At 37.2% G+C, this 26,127-nt stretch overlaps 2 protein-coding genes across 3 annotated transcripts; one reads left to right on the top strand and one right to left on the bottom strand.

Moving 5' to 3' along the window:
* Positions 1 to 2,380: 2,380 nt before the first annotated feature.
* On the top strand, positions 2,381 to 8,573 carry LOC113053108 (probable UDP-sugar transporter protein SLC35A5). Its single transcript, XM_026217822.1, has 7 exons — positions 2,381 to 2,449; positions 3,113 to 3,316; positions 3,451 to 3,549; positions 3,695 to 3,828; positions 4,414 to 4,481; positions 4,563 to 5,331; positions 8,142 to 8,573. Exons 2-7 carry the CDS (start codon positions 3,163 to 3,165, stop codon positions 8,208 to 8,210), a joined length of 1,293 nt encoding a protein of 430 aa, XP_026073607.1. The 5' UTR covers positions 2,381 to 2,449; positions 3,113 to 3,162; the 3' UTR covers positions 8,211 to 8,573.
* Positions 8,574 to 9,523: 950 nt separating this feature from the next.
* LOC113053106 (coiled-coil domain-containing protein 80-like) lies at positions 9,524 to 18,036 on the bottom strand. Of its 2 annotated transcripts, XM_026217821.1 has the most exons (8): positions 15,883 to 18,036; positions 15,630 to 15,786; positions 13,404 to 13,540; positions 12,581 to 12,732; positions 12,379 to 12,482; positions 11,215 to 11,298; positions 10,304 to 10,401; positions 9,524 to 10,216 (listed from the first exon to the last, which is right to left on the bottom strand). In XM_026217821.1, exons 1-8 carry the CDS (start codon positions 17,479 to 17,481, stop codon positions 10,082 to 10,084), a joined length of 2,466 nt encoding a protein of 821 aa, XP_026073606.1. In that variant the 5' UTR covers positions 17,482 to 18,036; the 3' UTR covers positions 9,524 to 10,081. The 2 variants fall into 2 exon arrangements, with proteins under 2 accessions (XP_026073606.1, XP_026073605.1); XM_026217820.1 differs by having other exon boundaries at positions 9,524 to 10,401; positions 15,883 to 18,035.
* Between the last annotated feature and the right edge of the window lie 8,091 nt (positions 18,037 to 26,127).

Consider the following 26,127-nt stretch of genomic DNA (forward strand, 5'->3'; position numbering starts at 1 on the left):
TCTGCTGTCACTTGGACTACTGAGGGAAAAGAAACTGTAGAACATTCAAATATTTTATCGTATCTTAAAATAGAAAAAAAAAATTTAATTGTATCAATATACAAAATTACTGTTTCTACTGTATTTAAAATGTACAAAAAAAAATCATAAACTTTTGTTTAGTAGTGTACTTATATTAAACCTTATAATATATTTTCTAAAGCCACTTTCTATTTGTTTGGTTTTGTATTGGTGACAACTAACAAAGGCATTTTTGTTCTAGTCAGATGTAAAATAAGAACATGTTAGTTACTGTTCCATTTGGTCTTCGAATGTGACAGGTCTTCGAATGTGACAGAAGTGCTTCTTTTATCGGCAGCACAGTGGGCTGAGTGGGAGGGGCTCTGAGGTGTAGTTGTCCAACAGCATGACGTCTGTAGCTAGAGGATAAATCACAGCAGGCATCTTTCAATCAAATATCAGTTTTAACACTGCTCAACACCACCCACCCACACCAGTCTGGATTGAGCAGTGCTGTCTGTCTGTTATGCTCTGGGTTTCCTCAAATGGCACACCCTGATAACAACAGTCTGCAAGCCAATAAACCACCTCTGCTGACGGTTAAGAGCTGTGGGGGTCGTTTCTGTTTGGTTTTCTTGTACTCGAAGTGGTAATGGAGCAGCAATATTAAAATCATGGCCTATACTGATAAAAAATTGTGTGAAAATTCTATTTAAATTTATCGATATATATCAAAACACTGAAAACTAAAATCTGTCATTTTAAACACTAGTGAATTTAGTCATCACAACATAATGTACAGTTTGAAGCATGAATATTTGTATTGAGGTTTGCAGTTAAAATTACATTTTGCACTTTGGATGGGTTAAATGCAGAGCACCATTTCTGAGTATGGGTCACCATGCTTGGCTGTATGTCACATCACTTACGTCACGTCATCAGTTTATGCAGAAGTGAGAATAAGATTCAAGAACTACAATGAAAGAGAATATTTTCAGTGAATAATGACATGAAGTTTGGCCTGTTCTTCACCTGAAATGTATCTAGTCCCAATCATTTATGGACAGGTTTTTCTGGTTCATAATCATATTCCATTACGTAATCTCTGAAGCATTCAAGGTCCTTGAATTTGACTCTCATCCCTTTAGTGGAATCATGAGAGTTTAGAGATGCTAAAAGCCAAATACTTATAAAGTTGCTGCAAGAGTTGATGCAAAAAGAATTGATACAATGCAATGCATTTACTGAATAGGAATAAACATCATTGATATGATAGATGATAATGTTCTGCACTATGTTTCACTAACATCAATATAGCCTAAGTGTTTTATTGTAAATGTGATAATCATGATATCTTAAATAAATTAATATGGTTTTCAGTTTCTAAGATATTTTCTCATTACTCATTTACACCCCAGAGAGCATAATAAGGGTTTACTAATAATCCCAAACCAGTGTGCGATCTCTGTGGCACCAGGTCTTCTTCCTGCAAAGCTCTTTCACCCAGCTGCAGGACTTCACTGACAGGAGTTTATCCGTCATGCGAGCCGAGTGTGTGGTGGCTGGCTGACGTCTTTGTGCGGCCTTTGCGTATTTGGAGGCTAGCATGAGACAGCCTTGTACCCCTGCTAACAGCGGAGTATCTGCACTGGAGAACAAACTTAGAGAAAAGCTGCAGGCCCGCTTTGACACATAGAGCTTAACTCTAGGTACAACATGTCTGTTTGCGTACACGTCCCATACATTAATATACATGTGTCATTATGCTTGAGCAGCATGCTGTAATAAAAACATACAGTATTGGCAGCTGGGGTTAAATGATCATATTCTAAAGATTTCATAGGTTCATAAATTTCAGCACCTATCTCTAAGCTTTGAATTGAATTATTGATGTCCTGAACTCACATCTCCTAGATGACTCATTGTACATTGTCCTGAGTGCTGACACGCAGGGAAGGTCAGCACAGATTGCCTCATTTATCTAACTTTGTGGCTTGCCAAAATTAGAAAAAAAGAGTGTATCTTTTTATTTGCTGTTCAGTATCCTCTACATGATTTATTTACTTTTATAATGTGTGTTCCAGTGGCTCAGTGGTAGAGCATTGTGTGAGCAGCATAAAAGGTTATGGGTTTGTTTCCCAGGTGATCACATGTTAGCCAGAATGTACTGTAAGTTGTTTTGGATAAAAACGTCTGCTAAATGTGAAGATTAAATGGATCTGGACCTTGACCACAGCTATAGACCATCACATCACATAATTACATTTAAAGAGCATAAAACAATATTGGAATGGTACCATTGATCGTCAGTAAGATCTTATTAATATTAAAGAGCTAATCTAAACCCTGCAAAGTCCAAACAAGCGGTAACGTAGCTTCTCTTGTACGCATGCGCAAAGATGCGGAAGCAGTGGGCAGGTTGGCTGTTCGAGTGAGAGAACATATGGAAGGTAAATAAAGCACCGAACATGAATCTATTTGTGCTATCACCACATTCAAATTATAATAGACACATTGTGAATACCCTGTCGTTGAACTGGATGATGCTCAGCTTTTTTATTGCGTTGGTAACATCAGCACAATCAAATTTGAATCCACAACAGTGTGATTTACCACACCACTGTAAATATTTTTATTACAATTGTATTATAATTATATATTTTTTGCGTTCTAGTGTATCTAGTTGTTGCATATTATTTAGTATCAGTGTTTAATTTACATTCTGAATGTATTTAGACTATTTTTATTTCATTTCTAATAACTTGTCATAATAATTTTGGAGTTTGATGTTTAAACAGTGCTGTAATGAAAGATGTAATATTTAGAACAACAAAGACATTAATGTTCCTTCCACTCTGAACTGTCTGTAAACACTGAAACGCAATAGTAATCCATCATTCCATGACTTCATGTCTGCATGTTTTGTTGGTTGGCTCATCATTTGTGCTTGTGAATCATGCTGAAAACAAAGCCCTTAATAAAGAAAGTGCACGACTTGACAAATTAGTATTTAAGGAGTGAAACTGCTGGAGAGACAAATTTGCTATTGCATGAAAATGTATACTTTTTCATTAGTGCTTTTGTGATTGATATGATTGTCTGATGTTTTCTCAGTGGTCCTCTTCGTTCTCCTATGACCAGCCTCAGCTCACGTTGTCTATAATGGCCCCGTCCTCATCCTCTTCTTTTTGCCGTTGCTGCTGTCCTTGTTCACGGCTTTGCTCAAGATCTTCCGTCTACACTTTGGTTCTGGGTCTGGGTTTTGTCACCTTGGGAACCAGTCGCATCCTATTACTAAAATTCTCAGCCAATGAAGGTGACATAATATTACACCACACCACCACAGAGCAACTTAATTTATGATTCCTTATCATAATACAATCAATAGTTAACTTTTTGCAACTTGTATTTTAAAAAATGTTGCAACAAATTTTTTTTTTTTACCTACAGAAAATAAATATGACTTTCTTCCTGCCTCTGTGAATTTAATGGCAGAGGCCATCAAACTAGTATTTTGTTTAGTGATGTCAGTACGAGTGGTCATTCGAGGTGAGTTCCATTCTCATACCATACTCATTAACATACAAAGATAGCATATATACAGCCTGTTGAATTGTGATAAATATGGTAGTATTTCAGCAAATTTGTACATGTCGTTTGTTAAGGGACGAAAACTTTTGCTTTTGTTTTCCAGAGGGCCGCTCTTATAAAGATTTGGGGTGTTCATCTGGTGCCTCTTTTCTCAGCTACCTCAAATGGTCTGTTCCTGCATTCCTCTACTTCCTCGATAACCTCATAATCTTCTATGTGATGACCTATCTGCAACCTGTACGTTGAATTATTAAAAGCTTAAAGTTATGGTTAAATATTAGAAGAAAAATAACTTTGCATTTAATACTTAATATATATTTTTTTTACAATTAGAGTAATTCAATTTCTATATTAAATAGATATATTTATAAATTGAAAAAGAAATTGGGGTCTGCAAGATTTTTATAGAAGTTTATATTTAGCATATATTTGAATTAAAATACGGTAAAAACAATGATATTGTAAAATATTATCAGTTTAAAATAACATTTTATTTTTTAATATATTTTTAATGTTTTATTAATGATAGCAAAGCTGAATTTCTTCAATGTCATATGATCCTTCAGAAATCATTATAATATTCTGATTTGTTGCTCAGTAAACATTTATTACCATATTATGAATGTTAAAAAGAGTTGCTGCTTAATATTTTTGTGGAAACCATAATACATTCTTTGATGAATAGAAAGTTAATTTATTTGAAATAGAAACCATTTGTAACATTATAAATGCATTTATTTTCACTTTTGATCAAACTTCAGAGTAAAATTATTAAATGATATATATTTTTTCAGAGAACTGTATTTTCTCATGTTTTAATAGGCCATGGCAGTATTGTTTTCCAACATTGTTATTTTTACAACAGCCATTCTCTTCCGAGTTGTTCTAAAGTAGGTGTTGACATTTTTTGATCTCTTTTTTCTGTCCTTATATTTTTGTCTGTTTCTGACTTTCCATCTTTTGACCTGCAGGAGGCGCCTGTCTTGGGTGCAGTGGGCATCTTTGATCATTTTGTTCCTGTCCATTGTGTCATTGACCACTGGCAGTGGTGACCAGCATGCCATTGCTGTACATGGCCTCCACCCAGCCCACATTTCCACCCCTTCTAATAGCTGCTTAAAATACACCCATCCCAAGCCAGAGCATCAGAACCATAATGAAACATACTGGAAACGTGAGATGTGGGACAGCCGGCTCATCCACAGGCTGAACAGCTTTGGCCTGGGTTATGTCCTAATGCTGCTGCAGTGCTTCATCTCTGCACTGGCCAACATCTACAATGAGAAGATCCTCAAGGAGGGGGAGCAGCTAGTGGAGAGCATTTACATCCAAAACAGCAAGCTGTACCTGTTCGGTTTGATCTTCAACAGCCTTACGCTGCTCCTGCACTCGGACTACCGTGACCTGACGTTACACTGCGGCATCCTCTATGGACACAACGTCTTCTCCGTTGCACTGGTTTTCATCACAGCTGGCCTAGGCCTGTCAGTGGCCTTCATTCTCAAGTTCCGTGATAACATGTTCCATGTGCTTACAGGCCAGATCACCACGGTCGTCGTCACTGCGCTCTCTCTTTTCCTGTTTGACTTTCATCCATCAATGGGTTTCTTCCTGCAGGCACCTGTTGTACTGCTTGCCATCTTTATCTACCATAGCAGTAAACTGAAGGATCCAGAGGACTCACTACAGCACGAGAGGCTCAGGGTCATCAATGGAGAGATGTTTGACAGGTCAAGAGGGGTAAGAGTCAAATGTAGATTTGCCTCTTTTTCAAAAAAGATTTGTTTATGACACTTTGCACCTCAGCTGATCATTTATTTCATTTGAGTTACTGTATTCATTTCCACCTTAATTTTTCAAGTACACTCTGTGTTTAAACAAGGAGCTCATTGTAGAGGACGTCTGGCAAACTATAATCTAATTAAGTAAGGATGAGTAAGAAACCTCAATTTTGGAGGAGCAAAGCCCTACCTTGGATTATTACATTATTTAGATCAAATATACACGGCCGGCAATTCCATCAATGGCATGTTGCCACTTCTTATAAAACTCATTCTTGTGAGACGCAGCAGAATGGGAAAGTAGTTCACTTTGTATTTATGATATTTTTCAGTCTGGTTTTAAAACTCTACACAGCACAGAGTCTGCCCTTCTGAAAATTTGCATTGGGGTTAGAGGCACTGTTCTCTACTGGTTTCAGTCCTTTCTGTCCAATAGAAGATTATCAGTAAATATAGGGAAGAAGAATTCTTTTACTGTAGTGCATGTTACATGTGGTATCCCTCAGGGTTCAACTTTGGCACTGTTACTGTTTTAACTGTACATGTTAGCCAGTGCTTCTATATTTAGGAGATTCAGTGTGCCATATCATTGCTTTGCTGATGATGCTCAGCTTTACACACAATTTGTGTGCAACAACAGGTCTCCCATGAATCAATTAATAGCCTGTCTCCAAGAATGAAAACTCGGCTAACCAATAATTTTCTACATCTGAATTTTGACAAAACAAAAATTGTTCTGTTTTGGGCCTACTGTGACAACTGAGCTGAGTGCTGTGGACTTGGGTTATTTCACTTATTAAATCGCTCACTTGATGAAAGTGAAAGTCATGACATTTGCCAAATATGGTAACCCATACTCGGAATTGGTGCTCTGCATTTAACCCATCCAAGTGCACACACACAGCAGTGAGAAGTGAACACACCGTGATGAATAAATCCCAGACAGACCCTTGATGTCAAGAGTCTGGGTTTTATTATGGATAGTGGACTAAAGCTCAACAAACAAATCAATTCTACAGCTCCAGCTTTTGTCACCGTCAAAGACAAGTCAAAGTTAAACCTTTTTTAAGTAGGAAGAGATATGAGATTGTAATCCATTATTTTATTTTATCACGGCTTGATTATTGCAACTCTCTGTATCATGCCCTGCCTGTCTTATCTACTCATAGACTCCAGTTGGTCCAAAATGCAGCCTCATTGGCAGTTGCAAACGGGACCACATAAAGCCTATTCTACATTCATTTTATCGGGAACCTATTCATTATTGCATTGACCTCAAAATGTTGTTAGTATACAAAGTGTTAAACAATCTCGCTCCTCAATACAGAGTTGATTACTGAACATAATCCAGTCAGAGTGCTCAGAATCACAGACCAGTCATTTTCTATGGGTACTCAAGATCTAGACTGTAATGGAGGGGTGATAGAGCCTTTACAGTAGCTGGCCCCAAGTTATGGAACAAATTGCCATTATCTATCAGAACAGCGACTACAGGCCTGGGTAAAAAACTTCTTTTATAAAAACCTATTTGTACTCCTGTGGTTTTAACATTGTGTCTATTTTAATTTGGTTGATGGACCAATTTGGTCATCCAAGGTTGTTTTAAATGTGCTTCATAAATGAATTAAACTTGAACTTCTTTCTAAAATCTTTTTTTATACATACCTATTTATACAGATGGAACAAAGTCTGGAGAACCTGAAGCTGAATTTGTCCTTAATCATCATAACAATGGAATTAGAATTCCCAATCAGAGTTTAGGCCGTACCATTGAAGCCAAAACTGTCTTTTTTTATCATTAGACCATATAAAGACTAAATATCAGAAACGTTTGCTAATAATTACATATACAAAGTCATATTTTGCTTCCCTTTAATGATCACCCAGCAATACTTTTCCAAATCTTACCCAAACTGCTGGAACTGTAAGCACAGAACTAATATCTGTTTTTGGTTTGGATTGGGTTTTTGTTTGAGCATTGTGGAATCCCAGGATAAGAACAAGAATTCAGCGCTGCTGCTAAAGTGTTCCATACCATACTCGGTATAGAACACTCATAAAACTACAGAAGTATCTAACATTAATCAACAAATGGCAGACTGAATGGGATCAGTGTACAACAAACTGTATGAAATTAACCCTACTGTGGGTAAAAGATGCATCTTTATTAATAAAAAAAAATCTCTGTAATCAGATATCAGATCATACATATACAATGCTGATTAGGACAATCCCGAATCCCACAGAAATTCTTATGATCAAATGAAGATGATATGCTCATTATGCCATGGTCCAGCATCTCTTAATCATATTTTATTACATTGTGCTGGTTTAAGTTTTTTTTTTTAGAAAATAAATAAATTAAAAGTAAATTTTCGAGTCAACCCTAAATAGAATGTAGAGTTTTTATGTGAAGTAATATATTTAACCGTTCTGTCGCTTTTCCCTGCGTTATGGTGTCTTGTTTTAGTGTTGCTCTTTAAATGTTTAAAAATGCTTTTACCAACGTTTTGATGGCCTGCATTCTTCTCCGTTCTGCTGCCTCTCACGTTTGTTTTTTAAATGCAAGGACATGTTCTGTATCACCTGCCCCTACAATAAATTCCAGAACTTGTATGAACCACCTTCATCGGATAGCACATCTATTATCTTTCTATAAAGATATATCTATGAATTCACTAAAAGGTGTCATGTTTTTTGGTTTAACTATGGTGGTCTGCAAGGAATGTATGTAGTAATTTATGATTTTGTCTTATGTTTTTATTTTAGGATGGGGAAGAGTTGGAGAGACTAACCAAGGCTAACACAGAGAGTGAATCTGAAGAAGAATCTTTCTGATTCAGTTTTGAAACATGTAAATACACAGCAATCAGCCAGTATAAGTATGATGTAGATGTATTACAATGAATGATGATTGTTTCAGTCACGTGGAATGTCTGCGTGACGTGCAAAGTTCTCTTACAAACTGTGTAAACATTTTGAACATGTGTTAGACTCAGGAAAGTTTGTGAAAGAAGTATTTAGTTAATTTTAATGTTTGAACTATTCTTGGTTCCTTAATACAGTAGTGGACTGAAGGATATAAAGTGAGAGTGTTAAAGGGTTAGTTCACCCAAGAATGAAAATTCGTCCATCTTCTGCTCACCCTCGAAGCATCCTAGGTTTATGCGACTTTCTTCTTTCAGAATAATCCAATTGAAGTTGTAATAAAAATTCTCCTTACTCTTCCAAGCCTTTCAATGGGAGTAAGCAGGTGTTCATTTTCAACAGTTCAGAAGACGAGAAATAAATTGTACACATCTGTAATAAAATGTCCCTCACACTCCAGGGGGGTGAATAAAGGCCCCCTGTAGCAAATCGATGCGTTTTTGTAAGATAAATATCCAGATTTCAAACGTAATAAACACTTTTTTCTCACTTCTGCTGACTGTTGGGAACCGGAAGACTTGCAGGCGGAAGATGGTAGACATATGCGTTGCGTGCACGCCTCTGGGAAATGTAGGAGCAAAGGAAACAAAGTTTCCTTTAGCAAAGGAAAACTAATCTTCTCTTTGCTTATTTCGAAATCCTCCGACATTTTTCTTTACATAACCTCGTTTTTTGATTTTGTGACCAGCGTTTTGTGTTGTTCTCTCAAACAAAACGAACACAGCGCTGACGAACTACGACATCCACCTGCACGTCTTCCGGTTCCCAATGGTCAGCAGAAATGAGAAAAAAACTGTTTATTACGTTTGAAATCTGGATATTTATCTTATAATAATGCATGGATTCGCTACAGGGGGCCTTTATTCACCCCCGGAGCCATGTGAGGGACGTTTTATTACAGATTCATGTACTTTATTTCACATCTTCTGAACTGTTGACAACAAAACACCTGCTTACCCCCATTGAAAGGCTTGGAAGAGTAAGGACAATTTTTCATATAACTCAGATGGATTTATTCTGAAAGAAGAAAGTCACATACACCTAGGATGCTTCGAGGGTGAGTAGAAGATGGACGGATTTTCATTCTCGGGTGAACTAACCCTTTAAGGTATTAAGGTAAGAGGAGCTTGTTTCATTTTAATATACTGTTGTGAATGCACGTGTCATATTTGTTGACCAATAACCTTTGAAAAATACTTGGATTTCTGCAATAATAAAATCTGTTGAAATATTAACACCGTTTTTTATTTTTTATATTCTTAAGCAACTGCCAATATATTACTGACCAGCAGAGGGAGACAAAGCAAAGAAATGCCAAACTACATCATTTGAGAGCGCTTAAGCAGATATTTGAAATGTTTAGGCTGTATCAACACAGTGTCTTCGTAAAATAAGTGAGGAAAAATCTCAAGGATCACGTACTTTAAGCAATTAAATCTCAGCTGTATGTAGATGAACATAAGTTCATCTAAAAACAGAGTTGACTTGCAATGTTTGTAATAAAGGCATAATAGCAATATATTTTTATTGAAATTAAAGCATACTTTATCCGTTTATAAATAAGACATACAGCGACAGTGCTCTTTAAAAACAGAGTAACAATATCAAAACAGTTGTGACCTTTAACATGACATCCAACAAATACAAATGTTTAGACTGATGTATAACAGAGGAGATGCATCTTTAAAAATGAACAGCCCTATATGATAAATATGAAACCAGTTAAAAGGGAAGTTTTCAGTTATCTCTTACCCTGACACTGTTTTACGAAGACGTAAACCCTAATAACCATACCCCTGATGATAGCCATCCTGGTAACCCTCATGATAGCCGTGGTGGTAGCCATAGCCACCGTACTCATCTTCCGGGCAGCGCATGCCTAGAGACTGCTGGATGGCCATTTCCTGTCTGCGGAGCTGCATGGAGTCAATCAAGTCATAGATGATTGCCATTGACCACATGGGGGACGGGTACCAGGACTTGACATTTCCGTCTTTACCCACCAGCAGCATGGAGAAGTACTCAGGGCTGATCTGGAAGTAGTTTCTAATGTCCCTCACTAGAGTGGCAGATATGCCCTCACGCTCGACCGTCGCACTTCCTGAAATGATAAACGTTGGTGTCAGAAACAGTCATGCGGCTGCATATAAACAACATATGGTGAAGATTGTGCCATTTGTTCACAACAAATTACTTACCAGTGATTAATAGGATACTGAACTTTGCTTTCATCTTACATATTTGTCCTGCCTACGAAGACTTTGATGTCAGCCCTTTAAATACAGCTTACAGATCTGACATCACTTTTTGATCTTATCATATCAGACAGACTGCTGATGCAGCCTTTCAAAACACCCAGGAGCCTAAGTGCCATCGAACACAAAACTGTCTGAAATTTGAGCAATGATTGAAAATATGTAAACACTTGAGTCCTTAAATATTATTAAAATATTATTCCTGTGGGAGCTGTTTGATCACTTCTGAGCCTGGCCGGAGCAGGAGAGGGAGGGGCCTGAAACCAGAGGCTACTGGCTGCTTTTGACTGACACCAAAAAAAAAAAAGCAGCCAATGTCAACACCACCACACTCATCTAATGTGTTGATTAACCCTTGACGCTAAACACCTGGTTGGTGTGAAAGTTACAGGTATGCTTGCATATTTAAAAATAGACTTCAAGGTTTTGTTTACTACAAGTGCAAAATAATCTTTATATGTTTACTAAGACAGCAATAACCAAGCATCTCAGTCAGCTGATATTTCAACTGCTTTTTAAACCATTGCTAATTCTTTACATATCTGTTAAAAGGCCGTCTCACACCTCAAAGTCTAGACCACATTTTAGGAGTTTACTGGCAAGTCTCGCTTCCCAGAAGTGTAGCTTTTTTGCTAGTGTTTCAGCAGCAGTGGTCTTACCATTGATGGGGTAGAGCTCCAACACTCCTCCCATGTCTGTCAGCTCTGTCCCCAACAACTTCAGTACTGATACATGGCGAAGACCTGCAAATCCACCAACACAGAAAATGTGAATGCCACCCTGAGATGCTCCCCTACTGACATTTATGCCATTTCAGGGCATGTTTGTGGCTTACAGATCATTGCTAATGCAATATGAGGGGGATATATTAATAAAAAAAGCTGTTTCTCAAGTCATTTTAAGTTTGAATTGACAGCCAAATTCAAATCCGCTGTGGTAACCGATGTCTGTTTAAATAGAGAAAACCAGTCTGCCACATAATAATTATTATTTATATAGAACTGAGTATGATGTCAGTTTGTAAGCTAATTCTCCCTAATTTAAGAGCTCCCTTGAATGTTCTTTGGAATAGCAGTTTACAATTTATGAGTAAATTAAGGCATGTGGTTAACATTATTTCAGGAGACATTTCACATTTTGTTCTAAAACTTTCATTACATCATTCATCAAATGTGAATTCTGTAGACTTTTTAAACATGAGTTGCTAAATTGCTATTTACTAACTATGAACATCTTTTAATGGTTTCCATGCGCTCTTCATGTGGAATTTGACTAGGACCATAAGGATAAACTTCACTATTAGTTGTTCCTGGTTTGGTCAATGGATGGGTAGAACTCTTAGACCAACAGGTAAGGAACTGGATGACAAACATCCACTTACATGAATATACTATTCGAATGTCAATAGGGTTCACCTACTCTATGCAAAGCTATATAATATAAAAATAAAGGAGCCATTAAATAGCTTGCTGCAATGCTGAATGGTTAGTTCATTACTTGAGTTTATGTGTTTGTTAAGATTTCTGGGACAAGAGACAAAATGGCAAGCATTCACTGCTGTTGTGTCAAGCTTATATTGTGGGAAACATTTCTGAATTTAAGTATCATCAGGAATACACATTGTTCTTGGTTTGGTTTTAGTCTTCAATGAGTGACGAGAAAATCAACGTATTATCTTGGCAAACTTGAGACACGAGAAAGAAACATATGCAAAACTCTTCAGGGTAAAATGGTCAATCTGTAGGCAAAGTCCTACCCAATAATGCAATGTGTATTTATGTGTCATTAGTGACATCCGAAGGTTTAGTTATAATTATTCTTACCCAGGTTGCACGCCTGAGTAGTCAGTGCATAGAGCTGTTGCTGATAAGCCCATTCCTCATCGTTTGGTGCAGAAATGACAAACAACCTGCGTCTCCAGCGGAACCTAAAATCGAGTAGCCCAAAATTATTAGAATAATAGATTTCTTGTAAGATTCCTAGCAATTCACAGCACCATTTCAATGGAAAATGCTTATGAAACACCTGGAAATGAAGTTCTCCAATGATCTTGGCTTGTCTTCTTTTTTACACGTCACCCCATCACGTTTCTGTTGTTCCATCTCTCTGATGCGTGATGAAAACGTGTCGATATAATCAAATACAACCTTCATCGCAACTGGCACTTCATAATATTGCTGGAAATAAAGAGATCTATGAAACTCAGGAAAAAATTATTGAAGCTTCAAAGAGGGTTGTAGTACTAGTAAGGGGATTTTCTCAATAGGTTTTAAGCAGCCAAGAATGCTGAAGCTAAAATGATGTGTCGGATCAACAGAGCTGTGGAGAATTCTTGGAATTTTTCTGCAAACCAAAACAAATATGCTGTTCAAGCAAGAATGCAATTCAAAATGCAACGTCCAATATCACATTTCTTTTTTATTGTTATTCTTTTCAATTACATTTTTATCATCTTATTTTATATGTAAATTCAACACTTGGATTTCAGCGTAAATGCTACATTAAACATGTTCTTAAAGCAAAGACTAAGACTCGTTTACAAGGACCATGTTAATTTGTGGGCTTTTTATTTTTTTACATAATCAGTTATATCAACATTCAGCTCTCACAATTCAGTTTAGAATTAATTTGGTATTTGTGGGTGTCTGACTGGCTACGCTTCTGAGGATTTTCAATAGATTTTACTGTCTATCTTCCGCCTGACTGCACAGTGGCTTCTTTGTTTATTCCAGCTGTCTGCAAACAGGCTTTGACCGGCTTTGAGCTGGCACACCTCACGTACCCTTGAAAAGTACTGTGGAAGAAGAGAGCTTTAAAGCGGTGCAAGGTCACATGTCTTTTACTGTACCTTCGCTTTCATGTCCAGATCTACGAGGACCATGTAGAAATCACTGAAGGTCATTCCGACCTCTTTCCTCAGCTCTGTGATGAGATCCTGGTTCTCCAAATCCTCCTGTTTCAGACCTTTCATGGGCATGTCATTCTCTGCAAAGACACCACACAAAAGCCGACAGTCTGATCAACCAACCAGGGATGGAAAATCACCAGACATACAGTCTTTTAATGAAGTGCTGCAGGGCCTTAGTGATGGCAGTTCTGTGTGTTTATTCAGGGAACATGGCTTCCTCTCCTATACAAGAGACAGATAAAAACAGAGCAACTCATGTGAAAGACCCTCTTTGCTCTGTGGAAACTCTGTGTGTGCGTGATACAGCACGGGAAGACGCAGGCCAACCCAAAGTATTTGTTTTCCTTTCCACAAAATCCAAAGAATTTCTCACTCTAATTTCCTGTGGACAACAAGACGGTTTCCAATTTCAGCATGGGAGGTGAAGTACAATTACAAACCAATCAAAGTGGAGACAAAAAAAACAAACGATTTCTCCCTCTAAATATGTGGTTTTCTTTAAATAATTTCTTTATTTATCTCTCAATGCAAGAATATATAATAAGGAGGCTTTAGGCACATGTCCTACTTGTCTCACACTATATAAATGACAACTATCTTAATATAAAAACAAATAAATACACTTTTTAAGTAATAATGATAAAGTGAAATCCCTGGAGTTTTACAAACGGAAAAAGAGAGATTAGGTTTAGCCTCAGCAGCCATCCTAATTATATAAGCCTACCATATCCACAGCACAGGACCATTAATTGTGGTTTAAAACCCACTGATCATACATTTAGTCATGTTTCCTTTTCTAGTACCTCTGATGCTGCACTAGAACCAGTCACAGTGAGCTGGCAGGCTGTAAATGCTCAGAATGTGCCAGGCTGATATATGCCTTCACAGAAACCCTTATGTGTTCACCTTTAACAGAGAGAGATGTTTATGAGCACCTGTTTTGCTTCAATTCTTCCATCCTGCGGCAGTGAAAGGGACCCCTCACAGAGAACTATGTGATGCAGACCAGACTGATGAGTATATGGAATAAAAGTCAAACCAGTGACTCATTCAGAGGCGGTCTGGATGCTGCTGCTGATGATGTCATTGTTAAACCGTTTCACAGCATTTTATCCCAATGCTTGTGACATCTGCTAAATTAACAACAGTGACAACCAGGGTTGTGAAAAAACTTAGACAACAGATAGGTAAGAAGCATTGAAAGCTATATTTCAGGTGAAAATCTGGTCTTAATTATCTTAGCAGGGAGTGAGCCTTTTGAATTACCTCAACAATGCTTAATGTTTTTTTAACTCAAGCCATAGGCCTCGCAGCTTTAGGAGCAGTTCCACAACAACACTGACAATGAAGAAATTGTAAGAATGTAGATTATTGTCTGCTTTACCAATCTACCAACCCAGCAAAACTGACTCATCCGCCAACAACGGACTGCTGTTTCTGAGCTAAAACTCCCCAGTCAGAATATCAGCTACAAAGGAAACAGACATTTTCCCATGTCGTGGATAATAAACTAGAGAGAATATTGTGCCAGGGGAGACTTTCTTCACTCTTCCGTTCGGTTCATCTAGCAGCATTCTGTGACACTTGAACAAGTACCATTCACTCCATTCCCAGACCAAACTTTAAGTTCCTTTGCTGTAAGGTTCGGTGTCACATGAGGTCATAATCAGGAAAAGTGCTCCCCTAACTCACAAGTGAGTGCCAACTGTTGGATAAAAGGTGCTTTATTTTTTGGCTAACAGTTAAAAGCTCTTAATCTCCAGCGTAGGAAAATGGCTTGTGTTTATCATATCCATCTTCAGCCTAATCATTCATAGCTCCATGTCACAACTAGTGAAGCTCTCAAAGAACAGGACAAATGTTTTTCGTGAACATTGCAGGATTTTATGATGGGTGGTCTGAGTTTAGTTTGGCTTAGTGGAAACGGATGGAATGCTTTGACCGGAACTTCCATGTTTAAATGCCCATATGTCAAAACATGACATGGATACTCAGCAGTGGTTGTTTAAGTAAGCAAAACAAGAGAACAGGAAAAAAACAGGCAGTGATGAAAAAACAATTTCCTATCAGTTATTTTAATGCCATTTTAGTGGTTTGAATTATATACAGAATTTTGTTGATGTACTGCACATTTATACTGTTTCCAACAAGATGAAGGTGGCTTACCAAGTTGGTAATGATCTATTTTTATGGTGCTGTTTGTAAGTGTGCCGAAGATGGTGATAATGGAGACCTTCCTGATGGCCATCTCACACACATGTTCCAAGTATTCATCCCTTTGCTGAACATACATGGTGTTCTCCTCTGTCGGAGAGGTGATCAACTGAAGTAAAGAGTTTGAAACAGAAGAACAGTAATTAATACTATAATACAGAAATCCAAATTTCTAGCTCATCAGACTACTTACAAAGCTACTCACAATTAGTCTCCTTTTGCTTTCAAAATAGTCTAAAAATGTTGTCAGAGCTCCTTTAGGTTTCGGAGCTGGTGGCCTTTTTGTTGGTTTCTGATAATCATCTTTCTCGTGGATTTTTGAATTTTTCTTTCCATTTTTCTTACCACCATTTCCATCCTTTCCCCTCCTCTCTGTCTTGTCCTTCTTGGACAACTTTTCCGTCTTATCTTTTTTCTTCTTTTTATCCATCCTGCCCTTGTCTTTCTTGGTGGGCACAATTTCTTCCTCTTCAGGATAGACGTCAGTGGACTCACTTACAGGTTTCACTTCGTATGCATTTTCCTTATTGTCCTTTTTTTTCTTCGTAGGCCTAACATTAGTCGGTTTGTGTTGTGTAGGTGTAATGCTGGTATGCTTGTGGTTGTATACTTTTTTATCTGTGTGGTTGTCCCTGTATTTTGCTGTATCAGTTTTGATGTAGATGGGAGGTGCTGTGGATGAGGTTGTCTGGTATCTGTCCCTACGGTTGTAATAGTAAGGCTCAGCGGTGGTCTTGTGGGCTGGGATCCATTGTGGGGTAGTATGAGCTCTGGTCATCCTTGGAGTGGTGGTGGTCGGCGGTGTTGTTGTCGTGGTTGTAGTGGTGGATCGGGTTGTAGTTGAGGGACGTGTGGTGGTAGCTGCTTTGGTAGTGGTGGTAATGGTCGTTGGTCTCGTTGGTGTTGGAGTAGTTGTAGTCGGCCTTCGGATGGGTTTCCGCACTTCTTTTCTCCTCTCCTCTCCAGTGCTGGGGACACCATCAACCACCTGTCCCTCCACTCCAGCCCCTTTACACTTCTGCACAAAGCCTTTCTGCCTGACTTTCTCCATTTTGCGAATGGGCGACCGGTCAATAACTTCATACATTGCTTCCAGTCTGACAGGGTATGGGTAGCGCTCCTCAACCTGAAGCGTCTTCTTAAGAAGGACCATCCCAAACTTTCCTTTCTCTAATTTAAGAGAGTTCATTAGCCTGGGAATAATAGTTCTATCTAATGGCTCTTCCATCACCTTGCCTTCATTAGTAATGCGTCTGATTTTCCCACCCAATTCCCCTTCCTGGTGAAACATGACAATCTGTTGCACGTGCCGCTCTGCCAATTCGCAGTAAACGTCGGGTTTGAGAAGACTCATCATCAGTCTGAAGTAACCATCAGAGTTGTGAGGTGAGGAAATAACCAGGAGGCGGTTTTTCCCTGCAAATGAGGCCAGTAAGTTTGGAGAACCGGCACTGCTTGGCATGCGGGAGACTCTGGCCCTGGCTCCAGGTGTTCCATCATCCTGCTGGATTGGATTTCTAGACCCACCCTGTGATGGTCTCCTTTGTGCCAAGACCTTTCTGAATTGGACGTTCCTGGTAACGTTTATACCTTCATCTCGCTGCATCTGCTGGAGTCTATCATTGGCCCTTGCAGAAGAACCTGTTTGGATGATCTGACCCTGTCTTGATTTGTTTAGCCTTGCTAGTCTTTTGGAAAACAGTCTGGGTTTGGTTTGTTTATCGGTGGGGCTGCTCTCTGACACGTAAACAGCCCATGTCAACATACACAAAACAACGAAACCAAGCATATACTTTCCTCTCATGTTTAAAATTTTTAGTCAGCACTTAGTCAGCAGAGACATACAATCCGGTAAAGCATAATAAGATCCGATTTATTTTCTAAAAGGGTTTATAATTCTGATGCCTATTGCAAAAAAAAAAAAAAAAAAAAAAAAAACTTCAACAAAGACAAAATCGGTCAAATTAGATCGACCTTGGTTTTACCTGTTGGTGTGTTTAAGAAACATTTCTTGAACATGCAGCGCGCGAACTGACCGTTTCAATGCAAAGAGGCATTTACTGCTACTCAGCAAGAGACCTCATCACATCATTCCTGTATTAAAATCGCATATCCCTTAATCTGCTCAAAATAGATGTCATGAAGTAAAGCTCCGGTGCTCAGTCAGTCTCGAGAACTTTGACACGTGCCACTCAACAAAACGCACGTCGCGAAAAATAAGAAAAAGTCAGAAATATTTCCAGAAATTTGGAAAACTCTCTGTGCGGCTCCTTATCGCTGGAAGTTTCCCCAGACATGTCAGAAAGTAACAGCACAGCAGCCTCCGTATCCTCCTCTGGCTCTGTCGAGCGCGCGGGACCAACCCATGCACCAGAGGGGTGCCAGTGCGCAGAGATTTACTCCTGCGATCAGAGTGAACCGTGACTTTAAAACAGGCTTACAAACCCTTTCAAGACCCTTTTCATAAATATGAAGGTAGCAATATTTATAAATAATAAATATAGCAAGTGTGATATTATAAAGACATAATGACGTTTTTAAAATGAAATAATTGTCATGTATTTTTTTGTCACTTCTCTAAAGCCAAAGAAATGTCTTACTATATTGTCTTGGAAGTAGTTTTTATTAATGGTTGACTGAGTAGCCTATATTTTCCCTTACCCACTATTGTGATGTTATGTATGAACCTGAAGAGAAACTTTTTCAATAAATTTTGTTTATATATATTAATCAAATTATATATATATATATATATATATGGCATTCACTTAAATTGCTGAACTTAAGATTTGTAACTTCATTAATTTTAAGGTCATTTTTATGGATTGATACATTACACGGATATTTAACGACTGGCAACCCACAGAAATATCATGAAATGCAGTTACTCTGGTAATCTGTGAAGGGGCAATTTTTCATACAAGAAAAAAAGAAAAAAACTTTCAATCATTTAAACAGGATTAGGATCACTTAATCATCTACATATTTCAGAATATTTTATAACATAGATTTTACATTCAGACTTTTTGTTCAGTGGCTACTGGAGACTAGAGTCTGTTCAGGCTAATTCAGTTTATTTATTATTTAATCACAACGTTTGAATAAAAAATATATAAATACATATTTTTGACTAACAAGTCACATGCCTTAATTAGTTAATTCGTTTTAACATACTGCTTAATGTTATCTTAAGTGTCAAGACTAAATCACTAACTAAACAATCTCAGACTTCATCAATGGAACTGTGTAATGTGAAATTAAAATCACACGTATGTTCCTGACATGAACACTCAGCACGTTTAGCTCTGTCCCTTAAAATGGACCCTAAATTACCAGACCTGAATGACGCCGAGCAGAATCCAGGGAGTATGTGACAGTGGAATATATCTTACCCTGTAAGGATAGGGTATGATACTGTGTATCATACAGGTTAAAATATCAAATATATTAACCCCCAAATTCTTCTCTGAAGATGTTAATCTAGTTATATTATGCCTCTTGCAAAACTGAAACTTGATTATTTTTGGTATTGTTGTATCGGATAGCAAGATCCCATACTGTATGTATAGTAAAAGTGTGCACATTACTTTCCATATGCAAAGTTACTTTCTATATTTGTCTAAATTGTCTGATTGAATAACGAACATACAGTTAAGTTGAGAATTGATAAAAGCCATTTAATTAGAACTCGAAAAAGTGGTGTCCACTACAGTTTTCAGATCTTTTAAAAATATATTTTTGTGAACACATATTCCAATATAAGATTCTGTTGTATTATTATTTTAATTTAATTGTTGTAAATTACTTATTAATTAATTATTAATTATTATCTGCCTAAATGTGATTATTTCTTTTCAAATATTATATATATATATATATATATATATATATATATATATATATATATATATATATTTTTTTTTTTTTTTTTTTTTTTTAATTGTGATTTATTTTTGCACTTCATTTTAGTCTCCGCATAGTGGTAGGGATTTTCAGTAACTATTTTTGCTGTTTACATAGTTAAACCATTAGGTGGCGCTAAGTGACTGTTTTTATAAGTGAGTCATTTAACTTTTTAAATCGTCTGATTTAGCAATACCTATTCTATCAGGAATGAAACAATTGAAAGGTTAAAATGACCTTATAAAATGTATAACACTGAGCTTAGTATAGTTCAACACACTTACTGTTCGGTAAAGTACAATATTAATGTCACAGACAGGAAGATATGCTCTCAGTCTATATATGACAACAGTAAAAGTGTATATATTTACTCAGACCTCCACAGAATGCCTTATGCTTTTTGCTCATACTTCACCCATGAACTCACATTCCTCTTTCAGTAATACACTGCTGCTCTTGTTTCTGAATGTGAAGTCTTTATTGTAAACTTGAAGGGGAAAGGTAAAATATGTCAGCAAATTTAAATATAAGGACAGAAAGATTAAACAAGCTATAAAAATGACCCAGACTAGATCCAAATAGACCATTTTTTCTCTTCTACTTTCCATAAGGATTTTAATTCTTAATAATGCTTGGAGCATTCAATACACTGCAAATTTTATTTTTATGGAACTGTTTGCTAGTAATAGGTTCGGTAATATGATTGACACTACTGCCAGTAAAGAGCAAAATCTACTGGCTAATGAGCCATGAAACAGCCAGGTGTCTTGGCATGTTGAATAGCTGAGAATGGCATTAAAACCAACTATATAGTTTGTCTGAATGAAAATAAATGGTCTGACCAATGCTTCAGATCAAAAACGCGATTAACCCATTCCATTTTGGGACACTACTGTGTCACTTACTCACAGCATGAATAGCTACCTGTATGTTTTAAAAAAAAACATGTCTGAAACCTACCCACACTTAAACAAAACTCCATAGAAAGTCTGCTTCTGTTGTTGCTTAGCCTGTTAGCAATGATTTGTGTAAATGTTTTCACAATGATCAACTGTTGTTCCTGTCTGTTTTACACAGATCATATGAAGGCATCTCAACCATCTGGTGTCCCATCCTGTTTCCAGTTGCAGTGACCTCAACAGCCCGTAAAAACTAGGTAAAATCTGCAATCTCTCCAAGGATAGTCCCACTATAGATCAGAGTTCTGTCATATAAATTGTACGGAAAGAGCAACGAACAGGAAGAGCAGAGTGTAATCTGTTTTCCATGTGAAATTAAACCCTTATGAGTCATTCATTTTCTACGCACTGTTTGTGTACCTGGACCTCTTGCAACAGTGTGCACATTCAACCTTGCAAACATTACAGCAGAGTGTTATCACTCTTTATCAGATTATTAATATATATTTATTAAAGAGTTTTTGTTGATATTTTGAATTAGATTTTTTTTTTTAATTAAGTTTAATCTTTTTGGGGCATTTTAATGATTTTTTATTGTCTTTTTTGATGTCTGTTTTTTATATCTAATATCTATATGTCTTATTGTCTATGTACTTAAATGAAAATGAGAAATGTGGAAACTAATGTTGATTGAAAATAAGAAATGTTGAACTAGCTGAAATAAAATATGTTTTTATACATAATATCTTATTGCAGGTAATATTCTTTTTATTTCAAGTCATGAAAATTGAATATATATGTAGTATAATTTACTCATGTCTTTCCAAAGTTGTATGGCTTTCTTCCTTCTGGTTTGGGCCCCACAGACTTTCATTGTAAGGTCATTGTCTTTATTGTATAGGATAGTGGAGTATAAAGTGAGGAACCAGACTCGACCCAGATCACAGCTCTCACATGTCATCTGAATAGTCCACTGCACTACAGCTCTGCCTATGACATATTCTTCATTTTATTGCAATATGTTGTTAATCATATTAAAATAGTAATAGTTGTGATTGTCTTAAGCTGCTTGATGTTTCTGCTGTAGCTTTGGTACTGTAAATGCCAAAATTATTGGTGCGAATCCCAGGAAAAACACATACAGTACTGTTCACTTTGGAAAAATGTGTCTGACAAATACATACATTGATTTTTTATTAAGAATCTGCTTTCAGAGCTTTAATTTTTCATAAAATAGAGGTTGTTTTAAAATATATTTAACAAACTAATCTACTTTGTTTAAAGATAACAATTATAATTGCATGTCATTACAAATGTCATCCAGGGTTATGTGTTTCAGCTTACTAGAATTTAAGTTCTTTTATGCTTTCATTTAATTCCTAACTGATTTTTAAAGTTTAACCTCTCTCACACATATAATTCGAAGACCTTATTATTTGATGCTACTTCACTTGGCCCCCAACATCAAATTCACCTCCTAGAATCATGTTTGAAGACGGTAAGCCAGTTATTTTATATTAAACCTTGAAGGAGCCAGCTCTGACTTTAGTGTTTGAATAAGTCATTCCACATTCAGGCACTAGAACTACATTCTGTGAGCAGATCCAGGCAGGACTGACCCACCTCTCCCACTCTTCGTCCCCACACATTCACAGCTCTCCCAGCTTCCTCTCCCTTTTCACAATACACACACATGCACCCACTCACAACACACAGAAACTGCTGTGTTACTTGTGTACACAGCAGAAAAGGTCTAGACAGTCCAGAGTTGTAATGTTAGCATTTAATCGGCTGTGTCTGCACATTTTTATTTACCAGTTTAGTCTTCTTGACAATTTGAAATCAGTATAATAGCAGCTAGCAGAACTTTAGCTTGCGGTATAGATCGGTTTTTCAATAGCAAATTTGACAATCACTTTTATGATTTTTTCCCTCGATTGCTTAAACACATTTGCCCACTCTGACATCACATTTTCAAAACCGTTAACACAGGATAAAACTGAAACTCAATGGCCAAAATGACTCATTTTGTTAGCAAAATGCTCTACTCACAAAACCTTAAAAACATGCAACATAAGCAAATATTTCCATCAAACACCACAACTTGTGGTCAAATTAATTTATTCTTTCAATCAATCATTACACAATGGACAACAAAATACAAAATGCAGCCATCAATATGAAATGATACCTTTACAAACTCAAATGGATACTGGAAAAAAAAAGCTACCAAAAGAAAACTTATGGGTGGAAATGCCTTTATAAAAAAAAAAAAAAAAACTTTTTTTCTTTCACATTTCGTCCATTCATTCTTGACGATTATGCCACAGGTTCTCAACAACATTGCATTGAATGTTTTCCCTTGCAACGCACCGAGGGAAATACCTCCTTGCATGGCGTATCCATCCCTGGCAGTCCTCTGCACCTATTGCCAGGCAACCAGCATTCATTGCCTCCAGAAGGGGCATCTGCTTATACGGTGATCATACACCTTCCACCTCCAAGGAGAGAATGTCAAAATTGACATGACTGTATGACAATCACAAATGGGATTGATAAAACATCTGCACTACTGTAGACACAGTTTGTTCTGCTAACAGGGCAATACAGTAAAGCTGAAATACACCGTGGTATACATAACAGTAACACGGTGAATTACCTGTTCTCATTCCAAAAAAGCCTGACAATAGATGCCTCAGTGCTCCGACTCAGGATGGGCTGGACCCTTTGTCCAGCCTGTCTAAAGGACAAGCCATGATTGATGACATGGTCAATAATTGTTTCCCGAATTTCATTTGAAACTGCTGCCGCTCCTCCACCACACATACAAACTCCTCTTCCTCAAGCCCCTCTGCCATGGCCTCTTACTCTCTTTCCATGCCTATGGACTCTTTGAGCCATGCTTGCAAATAGCAACACAGAGGTGGCATCTTTTATAGATGGATGAGGACTGATTTCTGATTGAAGAGTTGTGCAAATGAGTTTCACACAGGTGCATAGAGATTTACAATTATGCAAGTTTCTATCAGCTGTGAATAGATTTTTTTCTTTTGTTCAACACAGTGAATCCAATAGAGTTTGGGGCCTTTCAATGAGATCTGTGGTAACTGTTTTGAAAAAGGGTGTGAAAAATGTGTGAAACAAATGAAAAAGTGTTAAAACATTTGCAAGAGAAGACTTCTGCTGTGCTAATAATGTGATGATGAAGATCAAGCCGATCCCAGTTTCATTTAGTGTGTCTTAGCAAATGAGAAAAACTGTAATATTTCTTCCCTCTCCTTTTCTATTCTTTTTGTTTTACCAGTTAAATAAACATTTTGAACTGCCACCACTTTCTACTCCTATACAATTGCCAAATGATCCCAGTTCAAAAATCACATGTACTTCCTCTAAAGCACTCAGACATGTGTCTTTGACTGCTAGTGTTAGGGATGGTCTGTTGCAGTTCTCTAATAAGAACCACGAGCGGAGGTTCTGTCTTGTGGGCTTCAGACAGACCTGTGGGTGTTTGTATCATTCATGAGTGCAGTGGACCAGAGCTTTCAGGTTTGTGCTGACACACTCATCAACAAGAGCTGGTGGGTTACAAACACAAGCATTATTGTGCTATAGCAAAAATATGTGACAGTTGTTGTACTTGCTATTTAGCTGTAACAATTTTGAAAACCATTTGAGACTGAGAAAGCAGCAGCAAAATAATGCTCATTTATGATGGTGGTCTTTCAGACATCACTGGGAGGGAATTCAGAACAGGACGTTTCACCCAGTTAAGAGTATTGTCAGTCAGTTTAGTCAGTCTCATTATGACTTTTACTGCTTTACTTTTATTTTGATTTAAACAAACTATTGATTATTGAGGCTAAAATTAAACGTTAACAGTGCTGAGGGTGAGAAATCTATGGATTTGTGAAGCAATATAAACTTTACTAAAAGCCAGTGTAATTTATTTCTCACGGACAGAAACTTGAGGAACATCTGTACTTTATTTCCTCAGAATCAGATTGATGTTAAATTGTGCATAATATCTGGGGTGCAGATCTGAATTAGGATCTATATTCAAGACAAACAGAACCTAATGTCACTGGATGTCTGAACAAGTGGAAAAAATATATATTCTAGACATTATAAACTATGTTTTTGCAATATTTAAGTTTTCTTTTGATTTATAGAGAGAAAAACCCATAACCATAACCATACCCATACCTGATTGAATGAACAGTTTTCTCCAAGAGCTCAAAACAAATTACATCCCACATTGCCACATTGCTCTCCTGTTTTTGTCAGTGGGTGCTATTTCCCACGACCATAATAACTACTGCAGATGATAATGCTGAATTTTCACGAAAACAACAATGGCAGCCCCTACAGATAATATTACCTACGGATGCGGTGTTCATGCAAGTGTCCTTGCGAGTCCTTGCGCTCAAGCAGTTTGGCGTGACTTGCCTGGAGTGGTACAAAGTCGTGAGTCGTGGTTTGAAGTCATGACTTACGAGCTCAAAAACCTGCCTGGAACGCCGAATTTTTCTCAATGCTGACGTCACTATTGGAGCAGGAAATAGGTTCTTCTGTTGTTGTTTTTTCTCAATTAACATGACTCCCTCATTTGGATGGGCTTGCGTCCAAAAATCCTTAAGTAGTTTTCCATAACCTCTTCTCGTACATTGAGTCAGTACATGTTTGATTGGCTCTGCTGCAGATGGAGTGTGTTAAAGTTCACATTTTTGACTGCAATTACTGAACATCTTGCTCTGTGATTATATGAGATGGTTTGTAAAGTGGACAAACACTTCAGGGCTGTTCATACAATACAAATTTTTATTTTTCAAAATAAGAGAGGCTGTTTCTACACTGGGCATGTCAAAGTGAACATTCCGAATCATTTGTCGTCAGAAATACTGCAAGCATGTAGTACCTTAGAAATAAAATGTCAGAAAATGGTGTGTGTCAGACATGGATTAGTTTACTCCTAGTAAACACTTTCACTGTTGTTTGACCATTCTTTCAATGATTTCAGTTGGAATCCATGCTGTCTGGAACTTTGCTTGAGGTCAAATGATTTCCCCACTCAGATGGTCCTGATTCAAACTGGTGACGCAAATTTGAAGTATTAAAAAAGAAAAATCGACTTGCTTTGGATTCTTTGTGTGCTGTGCTTCATACATAACTACACTATTAAGAATAGACAATGGACCTTTTTGTCTGCAAAATTTTGCTAACCTGACTGCTGATGTACTTGATAATAATTACATCGAACTGAGCAGTGTTAAATGGGATGGACAGGGATGCATTTCAAGGCTGCATTTAAAGGAGACTTTGAATTGGGACATACTTCTCCACTTTGATGGATTCGGTCTTCTAATGCAGCCTTGTGTTGTGCTGACTAATATTTCTTACAGCTTTATTTAAAAAAATAATAAAAAAATTAATAAAACTGTTCACAAAATTGATATCATTCTTGTTTTATACCATCTATAAATATATAATTTCTAGCATTATCTTCATCAAATGTCCTTGGTATTAAAGAATTAAATTTTTTACACTAATTTGTAAAACATACCTGTACAGACATTTGTCAGCACTGCAGAAGAGCTTAAACAAACCTTGCATGATTGCATAATGACAGGAGGACAAACGCTAATGATCTA

The sequence above is a fragment of the Carassius auratus genome, chromosome 34, assembly GCF_003368295.1.
Source record: "Carassius auratus strain Wakin chromosome 34, ASM336829v1, whole genome shotgun sequence".
Lineage (NCBI taxonomy): Eukaryota > Metazoa > Chordata > Actinopteri > Cypriniformes > Cyprinidae > Carassius > Carassius auratus.